This window comes from Solanum tuberosum, unplaced genomic scaffold (genome assembly GCF_000226075.1).
Source record: "Solanum tuberosum cultivar DM 1-3 516 R44 unplaced genomic scaffold, SolTub_3.0 scf00590, whole genome shotgun sequence".
Lineage (NCBI taxonomy): Eukaryota > Viridiplantae > Streptophyta > Magnoliopsida > Solanales > Solanaceae > Solanum > Solanum tuberosum.
In genome coordinates this window covers 31981-54685 of record NW_006239503.1, presented here as the reverse complement: position 1 = coordinate 54685, position 22705 = coordinate 31981, and the positions used below count along the sequence as shown (strand labels likewise).

The 22705-nt window shown below is 31.9% G+C and overlaps 4 protein-coding genes across 4 annotated transcripts; 1 reads left to right on the top strand and 3 right to left on the bottom strand.

Moving 5' to 3' along the window:
- Window positions 1-2470: 2470 nt before the first annotated feature.
- LOC102598145 (pentatricopeptide repeat-containing protein At1g55890, mitochondrial-like) lies at window positions 2471-3652 on the bottom strand. Its single transcript, XM_006365806.2, has one exon. It carries the CDS (start codon window positions 3650-3652, stop codon window positions 2471-2473), a length of 1182 nt encoding a protein of 393 aa, XP_006365868.1.
- A 1122-nt stretch (window positions 3653-4774) lies between these two features.
- On the bottom strand, window positions 4775-5908 carry LOC107058656 (pentatricopeptide repeat-containing protein At1g55890, mitochondrial-like). The gene has a single exon (XM_015304629.1). The coding sequence runs from the start codon at window positions 5906-5908 to the stop codon at window positions 4775-4777; it is 1134 nt and encodes a 377-aa protein (XP_015160115.1).
- A 1495-nt stretch (window positions 5909-7403) lies between these two features.
- On the top strand, window positions 7404-8560 carry LOC102597838 (transcription factor DYT1). Its single transcript, XM_006365805.2, has 3 exons — window positions 7404-7913; window positions 8009-8185; window positions 8359-8560. The coding sequence occupies exons 1-3, from the start codon at window positions 7737-7739 to the stop codon at window positions 8431-8433; spliced, it is 429 nt and encodes a 142-aa protein (XP_006365867.2). The 5' UTR covers window positions 7404-7736; the 3' UTR covers window positions 8434-8560.
- A 2482-nt stretch (window positions 8561-11042) lies between these two features.
- LOC102597526 (uncharacterized) lies at window positions 11043-12176 on the bottom strand. The gene is made up of 2 exons (XM_006365804.2): window positions 11693-12176; window positions 11043-11446 (listed from the first exon to the last, which is right to left on the bottom strand). The coding sequence occupies exons 1-2, from the start codon at window positions 12117-12119 to the stop codon at window positions 11385-11387; spliced, it is 489 nt and encodes a 162-aa protein (XP_006365866.1). The 5' UTR covers window positions 12120-12176; the 3' UTR covers window positions 11043-11384.
- Between the last annotated feature and the right edge of the window lie 10529 nt (window positions 12177-22705).

Below are 22705 nucleotides of genomic sequence, written 5' to 3'. Positions count from 1 at the left end.
CCAAAGAGATCAACAGTGGTTCTTCACTTACCTCCAATTAATTTGAATTTCGTAATACTGATTATTAAGTGTAATGGCTTATGCAGGATTTATGTCACTTGTAGCCTATATTGTCACAATTCAACTTACAAGGTAGTTTGAGTGTAAATGTCTAGGATTATATAAGTTTTGGCGCTTTACTAAACAACAACATACCCAGTAATTCCACAAGTGGGGTAGGGAAACCGTAAGATATGTACAAACCTTGCATCTACTTTTACGGGATAGAGAAGTTGTTTTCGATACACTTAATATTTGCTCTTGTTATTCTACAAAGTGGTCAAAAATGCTCATGTTCAGAAAATGAGTATAGCAGAGATGAGGATGCTTAGATGGATCATGGATGTGCGGGTATATTAGGAGAGAGATGATTAAGAATGAAGTTATACGACGCAAGGTGGGAATGGCCTCCGTGGAAGACAAGATGAGGAAAGTGAGGCTGAGGTGGTTCGGCATGTGAAGAGGATGTGCACATGAGAGGTAGGCTATAGCAGAAACTAGGAGAGGTAGAGGTAGGCCAAAGAATAACAGGGAGGAGAGGTGATTAGACAGGATATGACACAACTTCAACTTATTGAGGACATGACCCTAGATATAGGAAGATGTGAAAGTGGCAAATTATGGTAGAAGTAGTAGATAGCCAAGTGTTGTCGCCCTTTAGATGGGAGAGACAGGGGGCTAGGGCTAGCCCATCTTCTCACAGCCTTATTAGTAGTAGTATTTAGTAATCATGTATTTTCTTATCCTTCAAGGTGTTAAGGTGTTACTATGTGTTAATTCATTTGTTTTATATCTTGATATTTTGTTTTCATATTTTTCGTGCAACCATACTTCAAATATCATCTCTTTGGATCTGAGGGACTATAAGAAAAGTTTCTCAGCCCCGCAAAGGTAGGGTATACACATATATGAGGGAAATCTTTTGGCAAGGGGTGTCCCTTTTTTTTTGTTGATGAAGAGGGGGGGGGGGGTCGCTTTCTAATGGTTGTCTCTGCTAGTACTGATTAAGTGGAGGTGTCTCACCAACTGAGTTGGTGATGGGTTAACCATCATCCAACTTTTGTTCTAATACGTAGTTCTAATATTTGGTAGGATGAGCATCAAAAAGGGAATGATGGATCATAAGTAGAGTACTTGATGAAAGAAGAGCAGGGCTTAACTAATGAAGATGCAAGGCAACATGTTCTGGACATGGTTTCAAACACATGGAAAGATGTCAATAAACAGTGCCTCTCACCAAGTGCAATTCCATTGTCCTTTCAAAAGGCTTGTCTCAACGTGGCCAGAATGGTTCCTATGATGTACATTTATGATGAGAATCATTGCCTTCCTGTCCTAGAAGAGCATATCAAGTCAATTTTTTGCAACACAGATAGAGACTCACGATTGAGCACATCATTGAGTTCTATGGCTCCATGAAAAATCTTACCTATAGGAGTACCTATTTCCCTCAAGCATAACACGAATAATTGACCCTATCATTTGGTTTTCACTTAAGTTAGTTTATTCACATCAATAATGCTTAGCATATGTACTCTTCTCCATTCTAATAAGTGCTATAAATCTATTTTTTAAGTTAGTTTTAAAAAAGTAGTAGAATCTTAAGTTCTTCATGTTTTAAAACAATAGAATTCTCATATATGTTCATGCTGAAAATGTGAATTGATGGAGAGCAATACACAGATTTTTTCATGACAAATTAAAAAGTATTACTCCTGCCATTTCATTTTTAAGATATTAATTAAGAATAAAAAAGGGTACTACTTTGGGTATTAATATAAAGGATCATTTTTATGAGTTCCTTCTCCACCACTGGCAAGTTATAGAAAAGAATAAACACGAAAAGATCATAAGTTTATTTCGTCGCATTGACGTTAACGATGACAATGTAAGATCTACAATGAGATTTGAGTTTTATATTTGCTGAAAATAGCATGACCAACCCGTCACATAACTGCAGGTTTGACTTGTTGTACTTTAATGACCCATTTTGGAACAATGTGACGTGATGCAGCAAAAGCCTTGCTTATTTTTGCTTAATATGAGTTTTGATGAAGTATTAATAACTGGTGATTATCGCAATTCGCAGCAAGCAATTTTATGCAATGCACATTAATTAGAGGAAGCAAAGAGGTCTACCACTGGAAATTGCTAGATATTTTGAAGAATGAATCTAAAACCCAGAATGAGATTCTTTAAATAGCTTAATTTCATTAGACTACAAAATTCATTATGATTTATGATATACTAGTAATTTGGTAGCTAATATGTAGAAATGGAACTAAATTGCTATAAGCAAAATATTTATACGTTCAACCGAAGCATTCCACAAGCCTTGAAGGGTAATTCATAAAACTCACAAACAAATCCTAAAAACATAGTTCAGCAGAAACAGTAGTGCAAGTAAACTACCGCATAAAATGTGTAACTATTAAAGAGAAGGCAGCGAAAGTTTATACCGGGATCGGGGTCGGGAGTGGAATAGCTTATATGATTTGGCCAAGTTCACCAGCTCCTGTGCATCTTCAAGCTTGGAATGCTCAGCCAAGACATTGACTACCCTCTGCATTGTTGCATTATAAATAGCAACTTTTGAAGCAATAGCTTTCTTACACAATTCAAGCGCAAAATCAAGATTATCCTTGTCACAAGCAAAAGAAATGAGCATCTCAAATGTTGCATTATCCGGATAACGTCCATTTTCCACCATTTTCACATACCATCTTCTTGCCTCTTCCCAGTTCCTATCATCCACATACATTTTGATCATAATGTTATAACTGAAAGCTTTTGGGATGATGTCTTTCTTCCCCATCTCCTCAAACAGTTCAATCGCCTCGCTAACCTGGTTATTAGCAACCAATCCTTGTAATCTAACGGTGTAACTCCCCAAGTCAGCATCAACATTCTTCTTTTGCATCAATACCCACAAATCTTCGGCTTCAGAAAACTTTTTACTTTCATAATATGCGTTCGAAAGCGTATTGAAAGTCACTTTATCAGGTATAATTCCGTGATTTTCCATCTCATCCATTACACTGAGAGAAGAATCCAAAGAACCAGCTTTCCATAATGCCTTAATCAAAGTATTATAAGACACTACATCAGGCTCTATCGATAGCTCCCCAGGTAATTCACGAAACAAATCTCTGATTATATCGTACTTCTCTGCCCTTGAGTAGGCCTCCAAAAGGGCATTGAAAGAAAAGACTGTTCGTTGACATTTTAGGTTCGGCATTTCGTCGAACAGTTTACGGGCATGTTCATGCATTTTTGCTGTACCATATAAGAGTATGAGACGGCAGACAAAGAACTCATTGCTAATTTCTGGGTATTGTTTTTGGTGCTCAAAAATGTCTTCGATAGCGGAAGAATTGAATTCAAGGCGGCGAATAGCGGTCGTATAGTTGGTGCAACGGTTTCGGAATTCAGGAGATTCAGATGATTTTTTGAAGTTGTCAACAATGGTTTGAAGTTTATGTTTTTCAGGAAGTTTGGATGTGGGTTTGGTGGAAGTTGTTTGGGGCTGTTCAGTTTTCAGCTTTACACTGACTTTGTGTTTCCCGGTGAAGATTCCGTGAAGCCGGCGATAAACGGAAGAAGAAGAAGACATGTGAAGCGGCGTTGAATTGGAGTTTCGTAACTGAGGTTAATCCATTTAGGAAATAGGCCTGCTCCTTTTCAAAGCCCGTTTAGAATTACCCAATATGAAATTTGAATGTTTTAAATTATATTTCTTTCTCAGAGACATAAAATATGTGAAAATTATAAATATTTGTGACTACGTGTTATTATAAACTTTCGTACACATAATTTTACAAAGGTCCACTAGTCACAATGATAACTAGCCAAGTTTTTTTTTTCAAAGATATTCCTTAGGTATGATATGTCAAATTTCTTCGTGTTTGAGCATGAAATATTTTTTTGCAAAATGTAAATTTTATGTGTTAAATTTTACATTTAAAACAATTGACAACTCAATTTGGAATTTGAAATCTTGGCTTTTTAATTGGAGTTAATTTTTTTATTTTTTTTGCGGATTTCATAAATAAACGTTGACTTAAAATTAAAACTTGAAATTGAAATCCCAAATTTATAGCCTATGTTGCGTGTTTCTTTTGCATCAATGAACACTATATGTAAGTCTCTCTTCCCCTTCCTATACTGCTCCATCAACTCCCTACGAGATGAATGATTTCTATAATTGATCATCCCGACATGAATTTAAAAATGAAAACTAAAAAACCTAGGTAGTGGTCATTTGAAATTAGAACACTTGGTAAAACTCGCTATTTAGGTGATTTCTTCTCTTTTTTTATAACTGTGTTGTACCAGACTAATTAATGCACACCTTAATTAATTCTACCAAAGGCTTGATCATCTCAAAATTCTGGGTACACCAACGATCCAAATACCTTTTCCCTTCTAAATGGCCTAAAACTACCTTGGGGTATAACAATAAAATCGTTGCAACTGCTTCTCACATACTTGGCATTCTCATGTGAGACTCTGTAGATTATGCAAACATTAATAATCTCTAGATACATAAATGCAAGCATCTAATTTATACAAGTCCAGCACCAGTATCCTTTAAAAATGTTTAGATCCTACAATTTGATTGAATGTTAACAGTCAAAATGTAACCTAAATGCAACAAGCTAAATTTTGTATAGAGCATTCCTCAAACCCTTCATCACTTCAGCTCAAGTAAACGATCAAACATAGCTGAAAGAAACTAGCTATGCAAAGGCAAGGAAAGCTCATACGGAAAGCTCTTATAAGACTCAGCCAACTTAACCAGTTCTCTCGCATTTTCAATCTTAGAATGCTCAACCAAACAATTGACAACCCTCTGCATTATTGTATTATGAATAGCTTTGCGTGAATTCATTGCTTTCTTGCACAAATCCAAAGCAAAATCAATTTTTTTGGCGCTACAAGCAAAACTAATAAGTATCGTTAATGTTGAAACATCCGGAAGACATCCGTTTTGCGTCATCTTATCATACCACATGTTGACCTCCTCCAGATTCCCCTTAATAACATACATTTTTATCATAGCACTGTAACTGAAATTATCCGGTTTGAAACCCTTGTTAACGATCTCCTCGAAGAACTGAATCGCCTTTGAAACCTCCTTAGCTTTAACCAAACTAGTTAATTTAATATTGTAACTGCAAAGATCAGGGATAATATTTCTCTTTTCCATCATAGCCCACAAACTTTCAGCTTCAGAAAACCTTTTGCTTTCATGAAAGGCTTTTAATAACGTGTTACAAGTGACAATATTTGGCTTAATCCCATGATTTTCAATCTCATCCATCAAATACACAGCAGAATCCAACAAACCAGCCCTGCACAATGCCTTAATCCCAGTGTTATACGACACCAGATCAGGCTCAATTGACAGTTTCGGGGGCAATTCGCGAAACAAGCCGCCAATTTTATCATATTTCTCTGATTTAAGATATGCTTCCAGTAGGGCATTGAAGGAAAAGACAGTGCGCGGACAATTTAGTTGAGGCATTTCGTCGAACAGCTTACGTGCATGATGATCCATTTTCGCTTTCCCATAAAGAAGAATAAGACGGGCAACAAAGGCTTCGTTACGAATATCAGGATAGTTTTTCTGATGTTCTATGATATCTATAATGCCGGATTTGTGTTTGGCTTCGGTAAGTTGGTGAGCGGTGATTTCATATTGGACGCGTTTCAGTCGGAATTTGGGGCATTCCGATGATTTTTTGAAAGAGTCTACAATTGCTTGGGCAAGATTGGTGGGTCTTGAAGAAGTAATGGGCTGATTTATAGCTCTGTCATTTCCGGTGAAGATGCCTTTCACACGGCGGAGAGGTGAAGAAGTAGACATTTAATTGCTTATTTTGGCGCTGAGCAGCACTTTCTAAATGAGAGAAATAGATATATATATAATTCCATATTAGATACCCCATTTTTATATTTAATATAAAAAAAAAATCAGTTATATCCCTAATGTTTGTTATTTGGTTTATATATGGCCTTTGTTAATCTGTCACATAATTGCTGAAAGAACCTGGTTATTTCGTTCAATAGATTGCAACAACTCAACAAAGAGCCTTATTCTATGGTGTTATGTTACAAAGGACTTATGTGATACTTCCTAAGAAGTAAAAGGCTCCTATGGTTTTTTTCCATACCAGCATTATAAGTTGTTGCAGCACACTTGTATAGTTGTATTTAATTTCTCTTTTTTTGACAAGACGGACAGTGTGCGTTTACAGCGTACTGCTACTTTTGTTTGTGATATAAGTGTGGAAAAAATATTTATACAATTAAAATAATTTATCAGTCTTATCTCCGATTATTTTTTAAATAAAACTACGTACACATCATTTTTCCTAGACTCAAACTACACTAAGTATCTTGTTGTACCATGATTTGGTTTTTGACTGGTTAAAGTACAAAACACATACTCGGAATACCATAAACTCTTTCTAGTGCTTTAATGAAGTTGTACTTTAAAAGAAATTATTCCTGGCAGGTGTAAAAAAAAGTGAAAGGAGAATAAAATTCCTGCTTAAAGCAGCTCTGGTCACTCATTTGTACTTTACAATGCCAGTAACAAACCACAAAGTAGTCACAAACATAACTAACAAGAACATTACCCCACTTCTATTCTTCATTCTGTTTAATTCTTTTTTCCCGGGTGGCTGTTACTCTTTAACCCTATGGCCTATTACGAGTCCTCATAACGTTGGAGGGTTTTAGTAAGACGACAACTAGGCGTAAATAATCAAACTATGAGGATACATAACCGATTTCAACTATTTTGGAATGGAGGCATAGTTGGTTGGCACTATATATATCACCGTTCCCATTCAATCATTGTTATGTTATATGCATACTACTTAGTATGTAAACATAAAAAGTACTTGTTCAACTTAGTCCCAAACAAGTTAAACTTGGGGTATATGAATCTTTACTGACCATATTCCCCGTTTAAATTCATCTCTTTCGGGATAACACTAGTGAAAAGTGTAATTAGACCAAAACTGAAAAGGGTTGTAGTGTCTGAACCTACAAAACTCTACACATACACTCTCTCTCTTTCTCATGCCAAAAATGAGTCCTTCCAAAACACCCCAAGTACATTGTGATCAATTAGGAAATGCCCAACAAACTACAACAAGAAGATTCCCACAACCAAGAAATGTTTCTGTTGTGAGGAGCCCCTATATAAACCTATTCTCTGCCTACAACAAAAAACCAGTGCAGTACTGCCTCTTCTTTTAGCTGCACTCAACATATTAATCATTAGCACCAATACTCTCCATCTATAGATTTCCTTTCTAATTTAGGAATCCATTTTAACTTACTGTAACTATTCTCTTTTAAATGGTAGTAATTAGGTGTGCTAAAATGGAATCCCCCAACACCACATTTGATAATTCACACAACTCTGAAGAAAGGGAAGTAGGAAGAAGAACAGATAAAAGGAAGCAAATTGATGGTGAAGTTAAAGAATACAAATCCAAGAACCTTAAGGCTGAGAGAAATAGGCGTCAAAAACTTAGCGAAAGGCTTCTTCAATTACGCTCATTGGTCCCAAACATAACAAATGCAATGAATCAAAACCCTTCATTCTTTACATAATTTCATAAAGAACGAATTTTTAACCTTTTTTTTCTAAAAAAGTTCAAATTCTTGTCTGATTTCAGATGACTAAAGAAACCATAATCACTGATGCCATCACTTACATTAGGGAGCTACAAATGAATGTGGACAACCTAAGTGAGCAGCTTCTTGAAATGGAGGCAACTCATGGGGAGGAACCGGAGACAAAAAATGAAGAGATTATTGATACTGCAGAGGAGATGGGTAAATGGGGCATAGAGGTAGGTAACTTTATGTATAAAACCAAAGTTTCAATCTTTGATATTCTTGAATTAAAAGGACAGTAAAACAACTTTTGTCTTTCTTTCTAAAACAGCCTGAAGTTCAAGTGGCTCACATTGGCCCAACTAAGCTTTGGATAAAAATAGTCTGCCAAAAGAAAAGAGGTGGATTAACTAAACTGATGGAGGCAATGAATGTTCTTGGATTTGATATTAATGACACCAGTGCCACTGCCTCTAAAGGAGCTATTCTTATTACTACATCTGTGGAGGTAGGAGAAACATATGTTAAAAAAGTGAGGTTTTTAGTAGCGATAAAAAAACTATTGCCCGAAGATATCAAGATTTGTAATAGTACAAAAAGGAGATCTTGCTTAGCACCTTGTACTGTGTGTGCTGCAATATAACAACATACACAATTTGTTAATCTTTCTATGTGTTTCAGGTGGTTCGAGGTGGACTAACTGAGGCTAATCGAATCAGAGAGATCTTGCTGGAGATCATCCACGGAATCTACTAGCACCAGCATGAAATCCCCTAATAACTAAAGTCTCATTGGAGAAATGCCAGAGTACCTCTAATTTTTAGTTATGGTGTCAAAAAAGGATTCAATCATGTTTTCGAAATATTGTATCCAAAAAAGAGCTCGTGTGAGCTCTTGTTTTTTCTTTCAAAATATTGATGAAGCAACATATCATATGTTACTAATTACTTTCTCCTATATTAATTCTATAGCATTTCATGCAGTCACGTTTGACTTAATTCAACTGAGGCAAACTTTGAAATAGAATATACTTTTTAACTTGAAGTTTCCATGGTGGGATCCAGGCTCCAAACTTTTTGGCTTCTCTATATGAAAAACATTGAATAAATAACATTTTTGGTCCCATCCCATCCAGCTGAAGAAACAGCTAAATAATAAAAGCCAGCACATTAAGTGTCCTTTGTGTTTGAATAAGATATTGAACAAACACCAATATTAGACTTGTAATATAGTGAAATTTATGACATTTGTTTCACTGTCTTTCTTGATTTCTTCTCTGTTCTTTGACCAATGAACAGCCGAAAATAAACCTGCCTCAAGCATCACCTTCCCTTGTTAAAACTTTCTTTAACAGGTCCAAGGATCCAAATAATAAAAGACTACTTGAAAAACCAAATCAGACGTCAAATCATCAAAATTTAAGACCATGGGTAGTATACCTACCTTCTTATAATATTAACACGAAAAAGACTCTCTCAAGTCTATATTAATAGGACTAAACGCGCACACAATTGTAGCAATATTCATATTCTCTATGGCTAGGCTTAGTTTTCTCCTCATTTGCCTAGTTTTAGCTCAGGTTAGCTTGCTTATGCAAAATGCTAACGCGCTTAGAAAACTAGACATCTTAACAGTAGTCCCAAGTCCTGCGCCGTTTGAAGGAGGAATGAACAGAGGAAGAGGTGATCAAGCTCCAGCAGTTACACATATAAGGACTCATCATTCTTTCAACAAGTCCATGGCTGGTGGAGACTTGATCCTTGGCGGCTTCGCCACTGCTCTTATTGCTTCCATTTTTTGTTACATTCGAGTCACACGAAAAAGAAACCAACATAGTCAGGGATGAGGCAATTTTGTACTTCTTTTAGTTTCCAATTCAAATATATACACAGGATTCAAGATTTTGCTCATTTTAATTAGATGGCTGGATAATGAAATTATATACATTCTAGCTAGTAGCATTTAAATCTCATTCGACATTCTCTCATGTCCACGAATTTTTCTTAACATAAAATAATTAAGTTTGGATAAACTCGTAGCTCCTTCATTAGATCCGCCCTTATTAAGGCCAAGGGACAAAAAAGTCTTTAACCACCAGCAAAGGATACAAAACTTCAATAATAGAAAATGTGTATACTCCATTGTAAATAGAGGACAAAAATTAGGAAGCTGAAAAGAGAGTGCAGAACAAACTTAACACCATTCTAACCACCTACATTATTATCAATCAATAGCATATATAAACCTGATTTAAGGGAGGATCTTTTCTTCAAGAAGCTTAATATTAACCCATTGTGATAATTACTTATTAGTACAATCTTCCGTAACAAATTTCATATTCAATCAAAATTAATTATCTGACCAAACTTGTGGACCCCAAGGCAAGTTGCTGGAAAGTCTCAAATTGATATTAACACATGGATTACAGACCCGCCCTGGTCTATTCAAGCTTAAAGATCACAAATCTTTGTGTCCCACATAATGATAGTAATAATAATACTTAATTGATATAATAAGGTCATGCAATGCAAAAATAAAACCTCATCATGCACATTGCTGCAAAAATGGATACAAATTAAATTGGTAGTACATATTTTAATATATTTCTTTTTTTCCTGTGTACAAAACATTAGTGTGACCTTATCCCAAGACTCACGGGTAATTCACTAATAGGAATTTAGCAACGCACAATAACCATGAGTTAGAGTTACCACTTAATTAATATGTAATTCTATCTTTGACCATACCTTGCTTGGACCATGAATCAATTTAGTTTGACCATCCTACTCCATTTCCTGACATATAAATGGAAGTTGGAGTATAGTTTGATATGATTAAAGACGATTTCAAAATTCTAAATCAGTGTACGTAATACACTATTACCAATTTTTTTTTTCCCATACAATAGCTATACCTTATTCTCAAATAGGTTGGAATTGACTATATTGATTTTTACTTTTCCATTTAAATGTGAATTTAATATAAACATGTTTTGTTTGAATTTTTTATAATATATATATCTATTTAATTCAAATATAATGCAATGGGCAGATTATGCGCGGTGTGTCAATGGCGGAGCAACAACCAAGGATGGAGATTCAATTGAATCTCTTTCATTAAAAAAATCATACGGTACTACTAATAGCATATAAAAGTAAAAAAAAAAGTATGTATATAAAAAATTTAAATTCCTTTTATTTGAATATTTGACTCCGTCACTCGGTCTAATATCCTCACTGGCTGCCGAAAGCTACATCCGCCCTTGGTTCACATGGCACGTTACAGTCATTCTTTGATTATTCGTGTTTATAGTATGTGTTATTTTTTAGTCAGATTAGAATAATGTTTGTGGCAGATAGAGCAGGTCGGAAAAACTGAAATATGTTCACACCATATTTCTCTGCTTTTGGTAATTAATCATAACACAATGTACTACTAGTAGCTAGTAGTATATCAATTTTTCAAGAGGCAAGAATTATTATTTTTAAAAAAAATAAAATAAGAAGAATTCAAAATTTTGCTCTTTCCAAAACTTTATACTGTTAGTTTCCACTTTATACAACCCTACAAGCACCTAATTGAGAATCTCTTTTGTTGAAGCTTCAAGCCTTCATCAATCAAACCCAAAATCAAAGAACACAGCCAGCAAAACTGAAAGTTCTTTTTTTTAATCAGAGATTCCACTGTCTGGAAATTTTTTGTATCTTTCAATCTGAATTCCAGACTCCTTCCTTCCTTCCTTTCTTCTCCATTAACACACCTGCATTTCCTATATAAAATTCATATTTTGTTAGGTGCACAACACAACAAATTTCAGATCCAATACAATTAGTAATAAAAAATAAAGATTTTTGAAATTTGTGACCAGTGGCAGAGCTAGAGAGGCCACAAATCACACTACATAAATAAGGTCAAAGAAAATACTGACTCCGCCAACAAACTAGGATTGAAAAAACAGAGGATTGAGATAACAAACTAATCAAGAATGGATTTTTTAACAGAGTAACATAAATACCTTGAGGATTACAAATAGGTGGTTCTTCAAATAGAGAAAGGGACATTTGTTTATGAGCAAGACCAATATCAAACAAGATGAGACCAGAAGAAGGATCATAAACTATGATATCTTTAACTGGTAACCAAAGAAAAAGTTCTTCTTGAGAAAGACCCTCAACTCCAATTAAACCACCATAGCTAAGATTAGCTCTTACAACACTATCAAAAAACACCCTTGTTTCAAATTTTGCAACACATGGACTATCCAAGTAGACTTGTAAGTGGCCATTTTCATCAAGATCATATGATTTTACAGCATTTTTTGGGAATAGACCGGCTGGGAGTCCCCTGCTTCTGAGAAGGTCATGGATTGAAGTTGAAGAAATGGTGAAAGAGAAGAGGAAGATGGATAGAAAAAGTGTATATATCTTGAAGAGGTTAGCCATGGAAAAATTAGGCTATTTGTGAAAATTGGTTCAAAGAGAGTGATGAAAAAAGGGACGATTTTAACAAGGTTTATGGTGTGAGGAAGTGGGCCATAAACTCAATTATGTGTGGTAAATTTCCTATTTTACCCTTTTTAATAATTCAAGATTTTGTCCCTACATATGTTTTGTGTTTTGTTAAAGGATTTAAAACTCAAATCATTTACCAAAATATCTTCTTGGTCACAATGCTTTGGTCATTCATTAGTAGTGAGTATCACTATTGAAGCAAAGGTTTTCTCCACCGCAAATTATTAGGATTTTGTTCTATACAATATGATTTTTTCACCAAATCAGCTCGCGGAAAAATACATGGTAGAAAACAATTTTTCACTTAAATGATAGAAAAGTTTTTTATTTTTCCGTATAAAAACATTACTGTTATTTTTTCTTTTATGACCGATTCAATCAAATCAGTAGAAATAGTCATTAAACATTTTTTAGTGGAAAAATAATAATTTTTTAGCGGTGCATGTACTTCAAATTAAGGATATATTGAATTTTATGGTGTTTATATTGTATTAAGCATCCGGCTCAATGGAATTGCATTTTTGTTAATTAAATGCATTGCTAAACTGAAAACTTTGAATTCATTATCGATGTAATTTTTACAATCTAGTGCATTGATAAATAGATAATTGAGTTATTTTTATACGGTAATAAATCAAATAGTAAAATAGAAATTCTCCGCTCTAACCAAGTTTAGAGTTCCAATACAACAAATTTTCTTTTATCCAAAAAAAAAAAAGTTCGACAAATATATTGAGTTTGTGTTGAACCATTTCAAATTGATATGTATATGTTCTTCCAAAAGAGTCAAGTCATGTATTTGAGGGTGGGAGGAATACAAGTATATCATAATCTTGTGAGGTACAGACTATGGTCATTTTGGGTGAATAATAATGCAAGTGGAGTTGGAATTTTGTGAAAAGGGAAAATGAAAGTGAGATGGGGCCAACCAATGTACATAATTAGGGTGAAGGGTAGAAAAGGTAATGTATAAGTATTTATTATAAGAAGACAGAAGTATATGAGACACCAGACAGACAATTGGCTTAGGATTAAAGGTTAGTAATGGTTCATAGTGATATCCAATCATGGCAGAAAGAGAAGCAGCCACAAGCAGTAAGTTAGAAACTGATATATGTTCTTTTCATACAAAATCTCTTTTGACGGAAACTACGAGGTTTCACCTACTTTGAATCTCTCTTTTAATTCTTACTCTCTTTAAACTTTCGTTTCATAATATATAAATAGTATCATTTAGTTTATCTTCGGCTGATATCTATGTCATCTATTTAGTTGTATGCAAATAGATACTTAAAATTAAATAAGTAGACGTATTATTCTACATGACATAATACATGTAGAATGACACATAAGATACAAAATTGTCATGTAGAACGTCACGTAGGACGAATGTGTCTATTTGTTCAATTTTTATACAAATTTCAATATTTACTTGTACACGCTCAAAGTTAACGCTAAAGTCAAATTAAAAGGTATAGCTATGTAAATAAACTACTTCATATATCCTTATTCATGTTACATGTCTTAAATCTATACAACGTAACAATGCAAGAATTATTAACAAAAAAAAAATTATATTCAAATTGTTTTAACAATGAAATGGACTAAGCAATCTAAAGTGGATTGTTTATCAGACAAAATCAAATTACAATGCCTCTTGAAATATTAAAATGAAAAGCAGAGGTTCATTCATTTCATTTGTAAAAAAAAAATGGATCAACAACATTATTTATGTACAAGAAGTTAATTAAACTACTTAATACTTAAAAATTCTTTTAGAGTGTTAATTTTTCTTTACCATCCGATGCAGTATTTCATTTTGGATTTGCGTCGGAAGTTTTACTTTGATGGATAAAACACTCTCTACCAATATTAACTTAATTCCAAGACTCAAACCCAACTTTTAATTAAAGATGAAGTATGCTTACTAATAAGGTTTCTTTTCATCTATCTTGGTATTTTGTCTTATTTCTAATAATTCGAGAGTTTTATTAGATCAAATATAATACTATATTTTTATTGTATTTTCAATAGTTCAAAAATATATTATTATATCGATAAGGTAAACTCATAAATATAGTCTAGGTTGTAATAGTGACTTATAACGTATTTATTTATGTTTCTTATGGTGGGAAGAGTGAGAATTTTAGGCAGAAAGTACCCTAAATCGCGGGGGATTAAGACAAAGCATGGGACAGAGAAGTAATGTCTTGGGTATTTAAAAAAATATATTGTTTTAATTGGGCTAATAATCTTAATTAACAAAAAAGATATGATTTGTAATGATTTTCTAGGCAACCACTTTATGACTTTTTATGCCTCGCCGAATTATTTTTTCGTGCATGTACTGATTGGAATGTCTTTTTGCTTGTCTTAAACCTCACTTTGCTTTAATTTCCATCATTTATTAATTACGAAAAAAAAATCTTATTCTTAATATGTATTTACTTCTTTGAAGAAGGTTTATCCTAGCCTTCAGGTTCTATAATAAAATAGAGCTTACCAAACTAATGAAGGATAAGCTCGTTACAATATTTATCTTTATTATGATTAAATTTAGATTCTTACATGTTAATGGATCTTTTCGTTTCTAATAAGATTGTTGATCAAAGAGCTTGCTTCACATTCAAAGAATATTGTGAACACATCAAATAAACAACAATAAATTTAGTGTAAATGAGTGTGGTCTGAAAAGTATAAAATATACGCAACATTATTCATGTATTAACCCTCGACAACTCTCATTCTTTGTTTGATTTTGAACCTACGTGTATATATTGCGAGCTCACACAAGTCGGTGAATCATGAAACAATATGCACCTTTTTATTAAATCATTGAATATGAATGTGCGAGGAAAATTAAACTTGGTGAATTTTAAATTATTGTTCTTGTTTTTCAAAAATAACCTTTGTTTTATATATTAGAATATTTGTTATTCCATTTTTTCTATGAACTTTAAGTGGTAGACTAATTGGCTAGTCAGCAAACCATGCAGTACAGTCATCAAAGGAAGACAAAGAGGATATGTCAAAGAAAGTACAACAGCTTGTCAAATAAAATAAATAAACATTCTTGAGTTTGAAAGAAACGAAATTAAGGTTTGCATTTTCAGGCAAAATCATTAAGGAAATATCACCTCATATACACATTTAAGAGTAAATATTACGAGTTTTAAATCTACTTTTAAAAATTTCTTGATTATAACAGAATATTTACTGGTTATGACATATCAGTTAAAATTATTTTTATTTTAAAGTTAAATTATATTTATTTAATAAATCATTAATATATTTATAGGTTTTTAATATTAATTAATAATAGGTAATTAATTTGTTTTTTACTTCTTTTTTTTTTTTAAAAATGTCAGTTACCCAAATTTAGGGATTTACTCAAAATGTGAATATTATGTATGTCATTTTGTTTATAAACATTGTGTATGAAATGTGTGTGGAATATGAACTAAGGGTTATTGTTGGAAAGAAATTTTTATATGCAGAATGTGTGAATAATATGTTTATGCAGTGTGTGTGAAATGTGAATATAATTTATATCATTTTCTTCATAAACATTGTGTTTGAAATGTGTATGAAATGTAAACTTATGGTTATTGCGTAAAGAAATTTGTGTAGTGTATAGGTGCCCCTGAAATTTTTTGTATGCAGTGTGTGTGCAATGTCAAAAATAATGTATGATTTTTTTTTAACTACTATGTATTGTATAGGTGCCCCTGGAATTTTTTGTATGCAGTGTGTGTGCAATGTCAAAAATAATGTATGATTTTTTTTTAACTACTATGTATTGTATAGGTGCCCCTGGAATTTTTTGTATGCAGTGTGTGTGCAATGTCAAAAATAATGTATGATTTTTTTTTAACTACTATGTATTGTATAGGTGCCCCTGAAATTTTTTTTAATCATAAAAGTATGAACTGTGTGTGAATATCATGTGTATGGAGTGTGTATGAATATCATGTGTATGGAGTGTGTGTGAAATGTGAATATTATGTATACAATGTTCTTTATAAACATTGTGTATGAAATGTGTGTGGAATATGAACTAAGGGTTATTGTTGGAAAGAAATTTTTATATGGAGTGTGTGTGTATAATATGTATATGCAGTGTGTGTAAAATGTGAATATAATTTATATCATTTTCTTCATAAACATTGTGTTTGAAATGTGTATGAAATGTAAACTTATGGTTATTGCGTAAAGAAATTTGTGTAGTGTATAGGTGCCCCTGGAATTTTTTGTGTGCAGTGTGTGTGCAATGTCAAAATTATGTATGATTTTTTTCTAAATACTATGTATTGTATAAGTGCCACTGGAAATTTTTGAATGATAAAAGTATGAACTGTGTTATCATGTATATGGAGTGTAGTGTGTGTGAAATGTGAATATTATGTATGTCATTTTCTTTATAAACATTGTGTATGAAATGTGTGTGGAATATGAACTAAGGGTTATTGTTGGAAAGAAATTTTTATATGCAGAGTGTGTGAATAATATGTGTATGCAGTGTGTGTGAAATGTGAATATAATTTATATGCAAACTTATGGTTATTGCTGGAAAGAAATTTGCGTACATGTGAACAATATATGTATGCAGTGTGTGTGAAATGTGAATATAATTTATATGCAAACTTATGGTTATTGCTGGAAAGAAATTTGCGTACATGTGAACAATATATGTATGCAGTGTGTGTGAAATGTGAATATAATTTATATGCAAACTTATGGTTATTACTAGAAAGAAATTTGCGTACATGTGAACAATATATGTATGCAGTGTGTGTGAAATGTGAGTATAATTTATGTCATGTCTCCTAACATACTGTATATGAATTGTGTGTGGTATTTGAACTATGGTATTGCTGCAATGAAAATTGAATTTTATGGGTGTGAAGTGTGTATGAAATGTGGACTATTGAAGTTCTGTATGCTTTTAGAATTATAACTGAATGAAAATTGAATCATATAGGGTGTGAAGTGTGTATGAAATGGAACATAATGTTATTTTATAGGAAAGGAAGAAACACACGCACTGGTCTTCATGTACCAACATGAATGTGTTTGCTGATCTTTTAACTATTCTTGGGCAAGAGAGATTTCAACAATTTATCGAACAAACTCCTTTTGGTATATTCTATGAGATGCATCATATAAAGATCCAATGTCAATTACTTAGGAATATGATGATTCTTGAAAAATAAAATATCTGAGACGACATGTTTGTTATTAAAATAAACGGTACATAATTACGATTCGAAATCAAGGAATTTTCAACAGCAATAAATTAGAAACGCCACCTCCATAAGTGTTTCTTTATCCTTGTAAACCTGATTCTCATCTATAAATAAATTAGAAACATCACTGATTACTCCATTGTCTTCATCAGTACTTTCATCTATGATTTCATCTAAATTCACTCCTACTAATCGGATGGCGTTGTTGGAATATAAATCAAAGTTCGTTGATGTTATAGCAACATCAGAAACTCTCCTATTCACAACAAATAGAGAATGCGGATTATCCATTGCTATATTCTTCAATGTTATGCACAATGAATATTTAGTAAAGATATCCAAATTAACTTTCTTTTGATCTAAGAAAACACGCACACCAACATCAGTGTGTATTCTAAGAGGTGGGCATCGATCATCTACTAAATATTTTATCTCTAAATTATTTATATTAGTATCTATCATAAGCTGCGATGTTATCACGCTTACTAGACCACCATAAAGACTAGAAGAATCATATAAAATCCCTTCCATTTGAAAATCCCCATAATGCCCTGTTTCATTAAAAAAAAAGGTAATCAGATTATAAACAACAATTAGAATATAATATCATTCAAACAAACAGAATATTACAAAACAATTTTTATATTTAATTAAGCAAACAATTCTTACAAATATCATTCAAATAGTACATTCCAATCACTTTCATACTACTATAATACATAAATCATACAGCAAATACTTATTTAATAACAAAAAACTTTATACACAAATGTCTACATAAAATTTCACCATCAATACAACATTAAAAAACTTTTCATACATTTCATCAGACACGACTACAAACGAAATTCATACTTTCTTAATATACATTTCATACACATGTCGCAAAGACAACTTATATCATACCAACATTCAAACACACTTAATACACATTTCATACAACAATTACTCACTCATTACAAATACATTTTTGCTTACTTGACTTGCCCCCTTGCTTATTTTAATCGTACCAGATAATTAATTTCTAACTTACTAATTTCTTCAGCGATGACAACATCTAATATGATCCAGTTAAATTTAGAATTTAATACCAACTAAAACCACTTGTCATACAATTTGTCAAAAAATCCAAATAATTTTGTTTACATATAACTTAACACATTTTTCTTACAGATTTCTTTCCAAAAATTCTATTAAATTCATTCGCAAATATACAATCACTTCATAATTTAAGAAAAAATACACAAAACAATCACAAAAACTTAAAATCACTAATATATTACATTTTTACAACATTTTCAGTTAAACAAAACAATTTTTCGTTTCAACTCAACTTAAAAACAAACAATAAACAATACTAAATACTTACCCGAATGATCCCATCTTCCTCGTGTTTAATTAAAATTGATACGCAATTGTCCATATCAATAAAATCAATTTTTCAATGAAAAAAATATTCAACTATTCGTTCCTGAGATTATTTTTTTGGATGAAGAACGAAGAGAGAGAAACTTTGATGAAAAGAAGGAAATGATCTGATTAGATTTAATTTTAACGAAATTGAGTTAATTAAGGATAAAAAATAATGTTAATTGTTTGGATTCCTTATTTAGTGATAATCATTAATTATCTATAATAATTTCAAATTAAATAATAGCCTACAAATTCAGTCTTTTAATTTATTGCTTTTTAATTCCGTTTTAAAAAAAACAATTTTGTTTATTTATTTATTTATTTATTTATTTATTTTATAGTTTTTTTTCAATTAATAAAACATTTCTCTTTTTGGTGAATTTGTTAAAACCTGAAATTTTAAATGCTATAACTTGAAACTGAAACTTTATTGCTATAGCTCGAAAATAATACTATAATATATGTTATATCTGAAATTTTCACAATCATTAATTAAATGGCCCCGTTTGGCCATTTCCTTTTTTTAGAACTAAAATTTTCAGTTACCCAATTTTAGGGATTTTCTCCATACACGTTTTCTTTCCTTGTTTACCGTTACCATCCTCATTCGTCAATCCCACCCCCCTCCCCCAAGCTTATTCACTCCTAGACGCCACAACCCACTATCCCACTTTCACCATTGTTTCCCATCAAGTTTAACTTCAAAATAGTCCACCCCATCCCCCACGATTATTCATCATCATGTTTAAGAAACCCATTGAAACTCCTCGAAAGAGTCCCAGATTTGATGGAACTTCAATTGATGATGTTCATGTCGTTCAATATATTATCCCAAATACCCCGCCTAAAACTGTTGAAATTCCGGCGACCGGTGGTTCTTCTCGATCTAAGAATCAAAAAGATAAAAATAATGAAGCAAAGGAAAGTATGATTCCAGCAAATCAAAAGGGGAAGAAGAGGAAGGGGAAAACACTTGTTGAAACCCCTCCTGATTCTGATTCTGATTCTGATTTCGATTCGGATTTTGTTAGTCAAACAAAAAATAAAAAAATAAAAAAATCAACAAATGTTGAAGTTGCTCAAACATCAAAACCATCTACAAGAAGAAAAACAAAGAAGAAGGAATCGAAATTACCAAAATACAAAAACCCCAAAAAAGTTGTAAGGGTAAGTACTTTATTTAATTTATTTTCACATTACTCAAAATAGTTATTTTTTTATATCACATTATTTTTATTTTTATTTTCAAAACAGTTGTTTGTGTGAAATTTGTTCCAAGTCTGAAAAAAATATTTATGGATTTGACTATAAAATTTGACTGATGTATTTTGTATGAATTATGAAAAAAATGTTTATGGATTTGACTATAAAATGGTATGAATTATGTATTAACATTAATGTTATTGTATCTTAATTGTGTATAAACATATGAATTATCAGCAATGTTGTTTTTGACATGGGAGCTGTTGAAATCGATGCAAAGTACCATCGTGAAAGGTATGCCACAATCCTGTGGCATTATAGGAAAAAACAAAAGAATGAGGATGGCGCTATCACTATTGGTACGGTTGCTAGCAAATTTTGGTGGACCTCGCATAGCAAAAGAACATGTTCCGGATATCACCAATTATCTTACACCAAGACCACCAACAAGAAATTTGAAATATTTCATTGCAGCTTCTACTTTTAAGAATTACATATTACTCCCTCCGTCCCATTTTATATGATGTACTTTGATTTGGCACAAACTTTAAGAAAAATGGAAAGACTTTTAAAACTTGTGGTCCAAAATGAATGATAGAAATTTGTGTGGTTGTAAATCATTTCATTAAGGGTAAAAAAGACATTTTATAGGCAAATTGTTACTTAAAATAGAAATGTGGCATTCTTTTTGGGACTGACTAAAAAGGAAAGTGAGTCATATAAATTGGGACAGAGGGAGTATTATTTTTAACTTTTGGATAATTTTTTTCTGTTTAACTTTTGGATAATTTTTTTCTGTTTAAGTATTTGATGATATATAATATCATATGTTATCTTCTATTCAGATACCATTTACACATGAATTAATATTTGGCTATTATAATTTCAGAACACTGGTATTATACAGACTTCATACAAATTGGATTCACTATTTTAAAGTATCATTGTGTTTCTAAGTAGTAAACTCATTGGATGAAACGTGTATGAAAATTAATTTATACGTATATGACTATGATTTTAATATAAGGGGTTGGGTATTGTATGAATCGTGATATGATTTTTATATACAAATGTTATGAATTGTGTTTTGACATTTGTCTGATTTTCTTTTGAATCTTCATACGGTATGAATGATTAAATTGGTATGAAAATGATATCAATTGTCAAACTAGTGATTTTTTCTAAAAATGTCACATTGTAACGACCCATTTGGTCGTTTTGAGTACTAGAGATTTTTATTTCAAAAAATACTTTCCGATAGATTCTAAATGGATATTTTGGACTATTCATAACTACAATTATGAAATTAGTGGGGTAGTTTTAATAATATACTTAGTTGGTGGTTATAGAAAATAGCATTAAAATTAATAGTGGGTCACTTTTACACTTTTATAATTAGTCTGTAAATAGTTAGGGTAGTAAATAATCTGCAAAAGAAAGAAGAAAGAAAAGGAGGCGAGAAATTTTTTCAACTGGGTCGATCTAGAGCGAGTGACTGCTCTTTCAGGTGAGATCTTTGAAACTTTCAATCTTTTATATACGTAGTGTAACCAGTATTATACAGACTTCGTACATTTCAGATACACTATTTTAAAGTATCAGTGTGTTTCTAAGTTGTACACTCATTGGATGAAATGTGTATGAAATCTAATTTATATATATATATATGACTATGACTTTAATATTAAATCTTGAATATTGTATGAATCGTGATATGATTTTTATATACAAATGTTATGAATTGTGTTTTCACATTTGATTATTTTCTATTCTACACATGTTGTTTGAATGAAAACTGAATTAAATTTGATTAATATGTGTATGACCATAACTTAAGCTAGAGTTGGAATGAAACATGAATACAATTGGCATGCAGTTTGTTATAATTTTATTTATAATATGACACCAGTTGAAAATCAAATTAATATTCATGATAACTTACATTAAATACTCGGGATACCAAATGAACTCCATAACTACCTTCTTATAATTATCACTAATATATACAATATCTTTAAACTAGAATAAATTTTATTTGTAACAGTATGCATTCTGTATGATTACTGAATGAACAGTGTATAAAGAATGAACAGTGTATAAAGAATGAACAGTGTATAAAGAATGAACAGTGTATAAAGAATGAACAGTGTATAAAGAATGAACAGTGTATAAAGAATGAACAGTGTATAAAGAATGAACAGTGTATAAAGAATGAACAGTGTATAAAGAATGAACAGTGTATAAAGAATGAACAGTGTATAAAGAATGAACAGTGTATAAAGAATGAACAGTGTATAAAGAATGAACAGTGTATAAAGAATGAACAGTGTATAAAGAATGAACAGTGTATAAAGAATGAACAGTGTATAAAGAATGAACAGTGTATAAAGAATGAACAGTGTATAAAGAATGAACAGTGTATAAAGAATGAACAGTGTATAAAGAATGAACAGTGTATAAAGAATGAACAGTGTATAAAGAATGAACAGTGTATAAAGAATGAACAGTGTATAAAGAATGAACAGTGTATAAAGAATGAACAGTATATTAAACACTAAGCTATAATGCGCTTCAAACCAATTATGTTTCATATCAAAACAAAACATTAATATAACCAACAAAATAAACAGTCATTAGTTTTGCACAGGATAATTT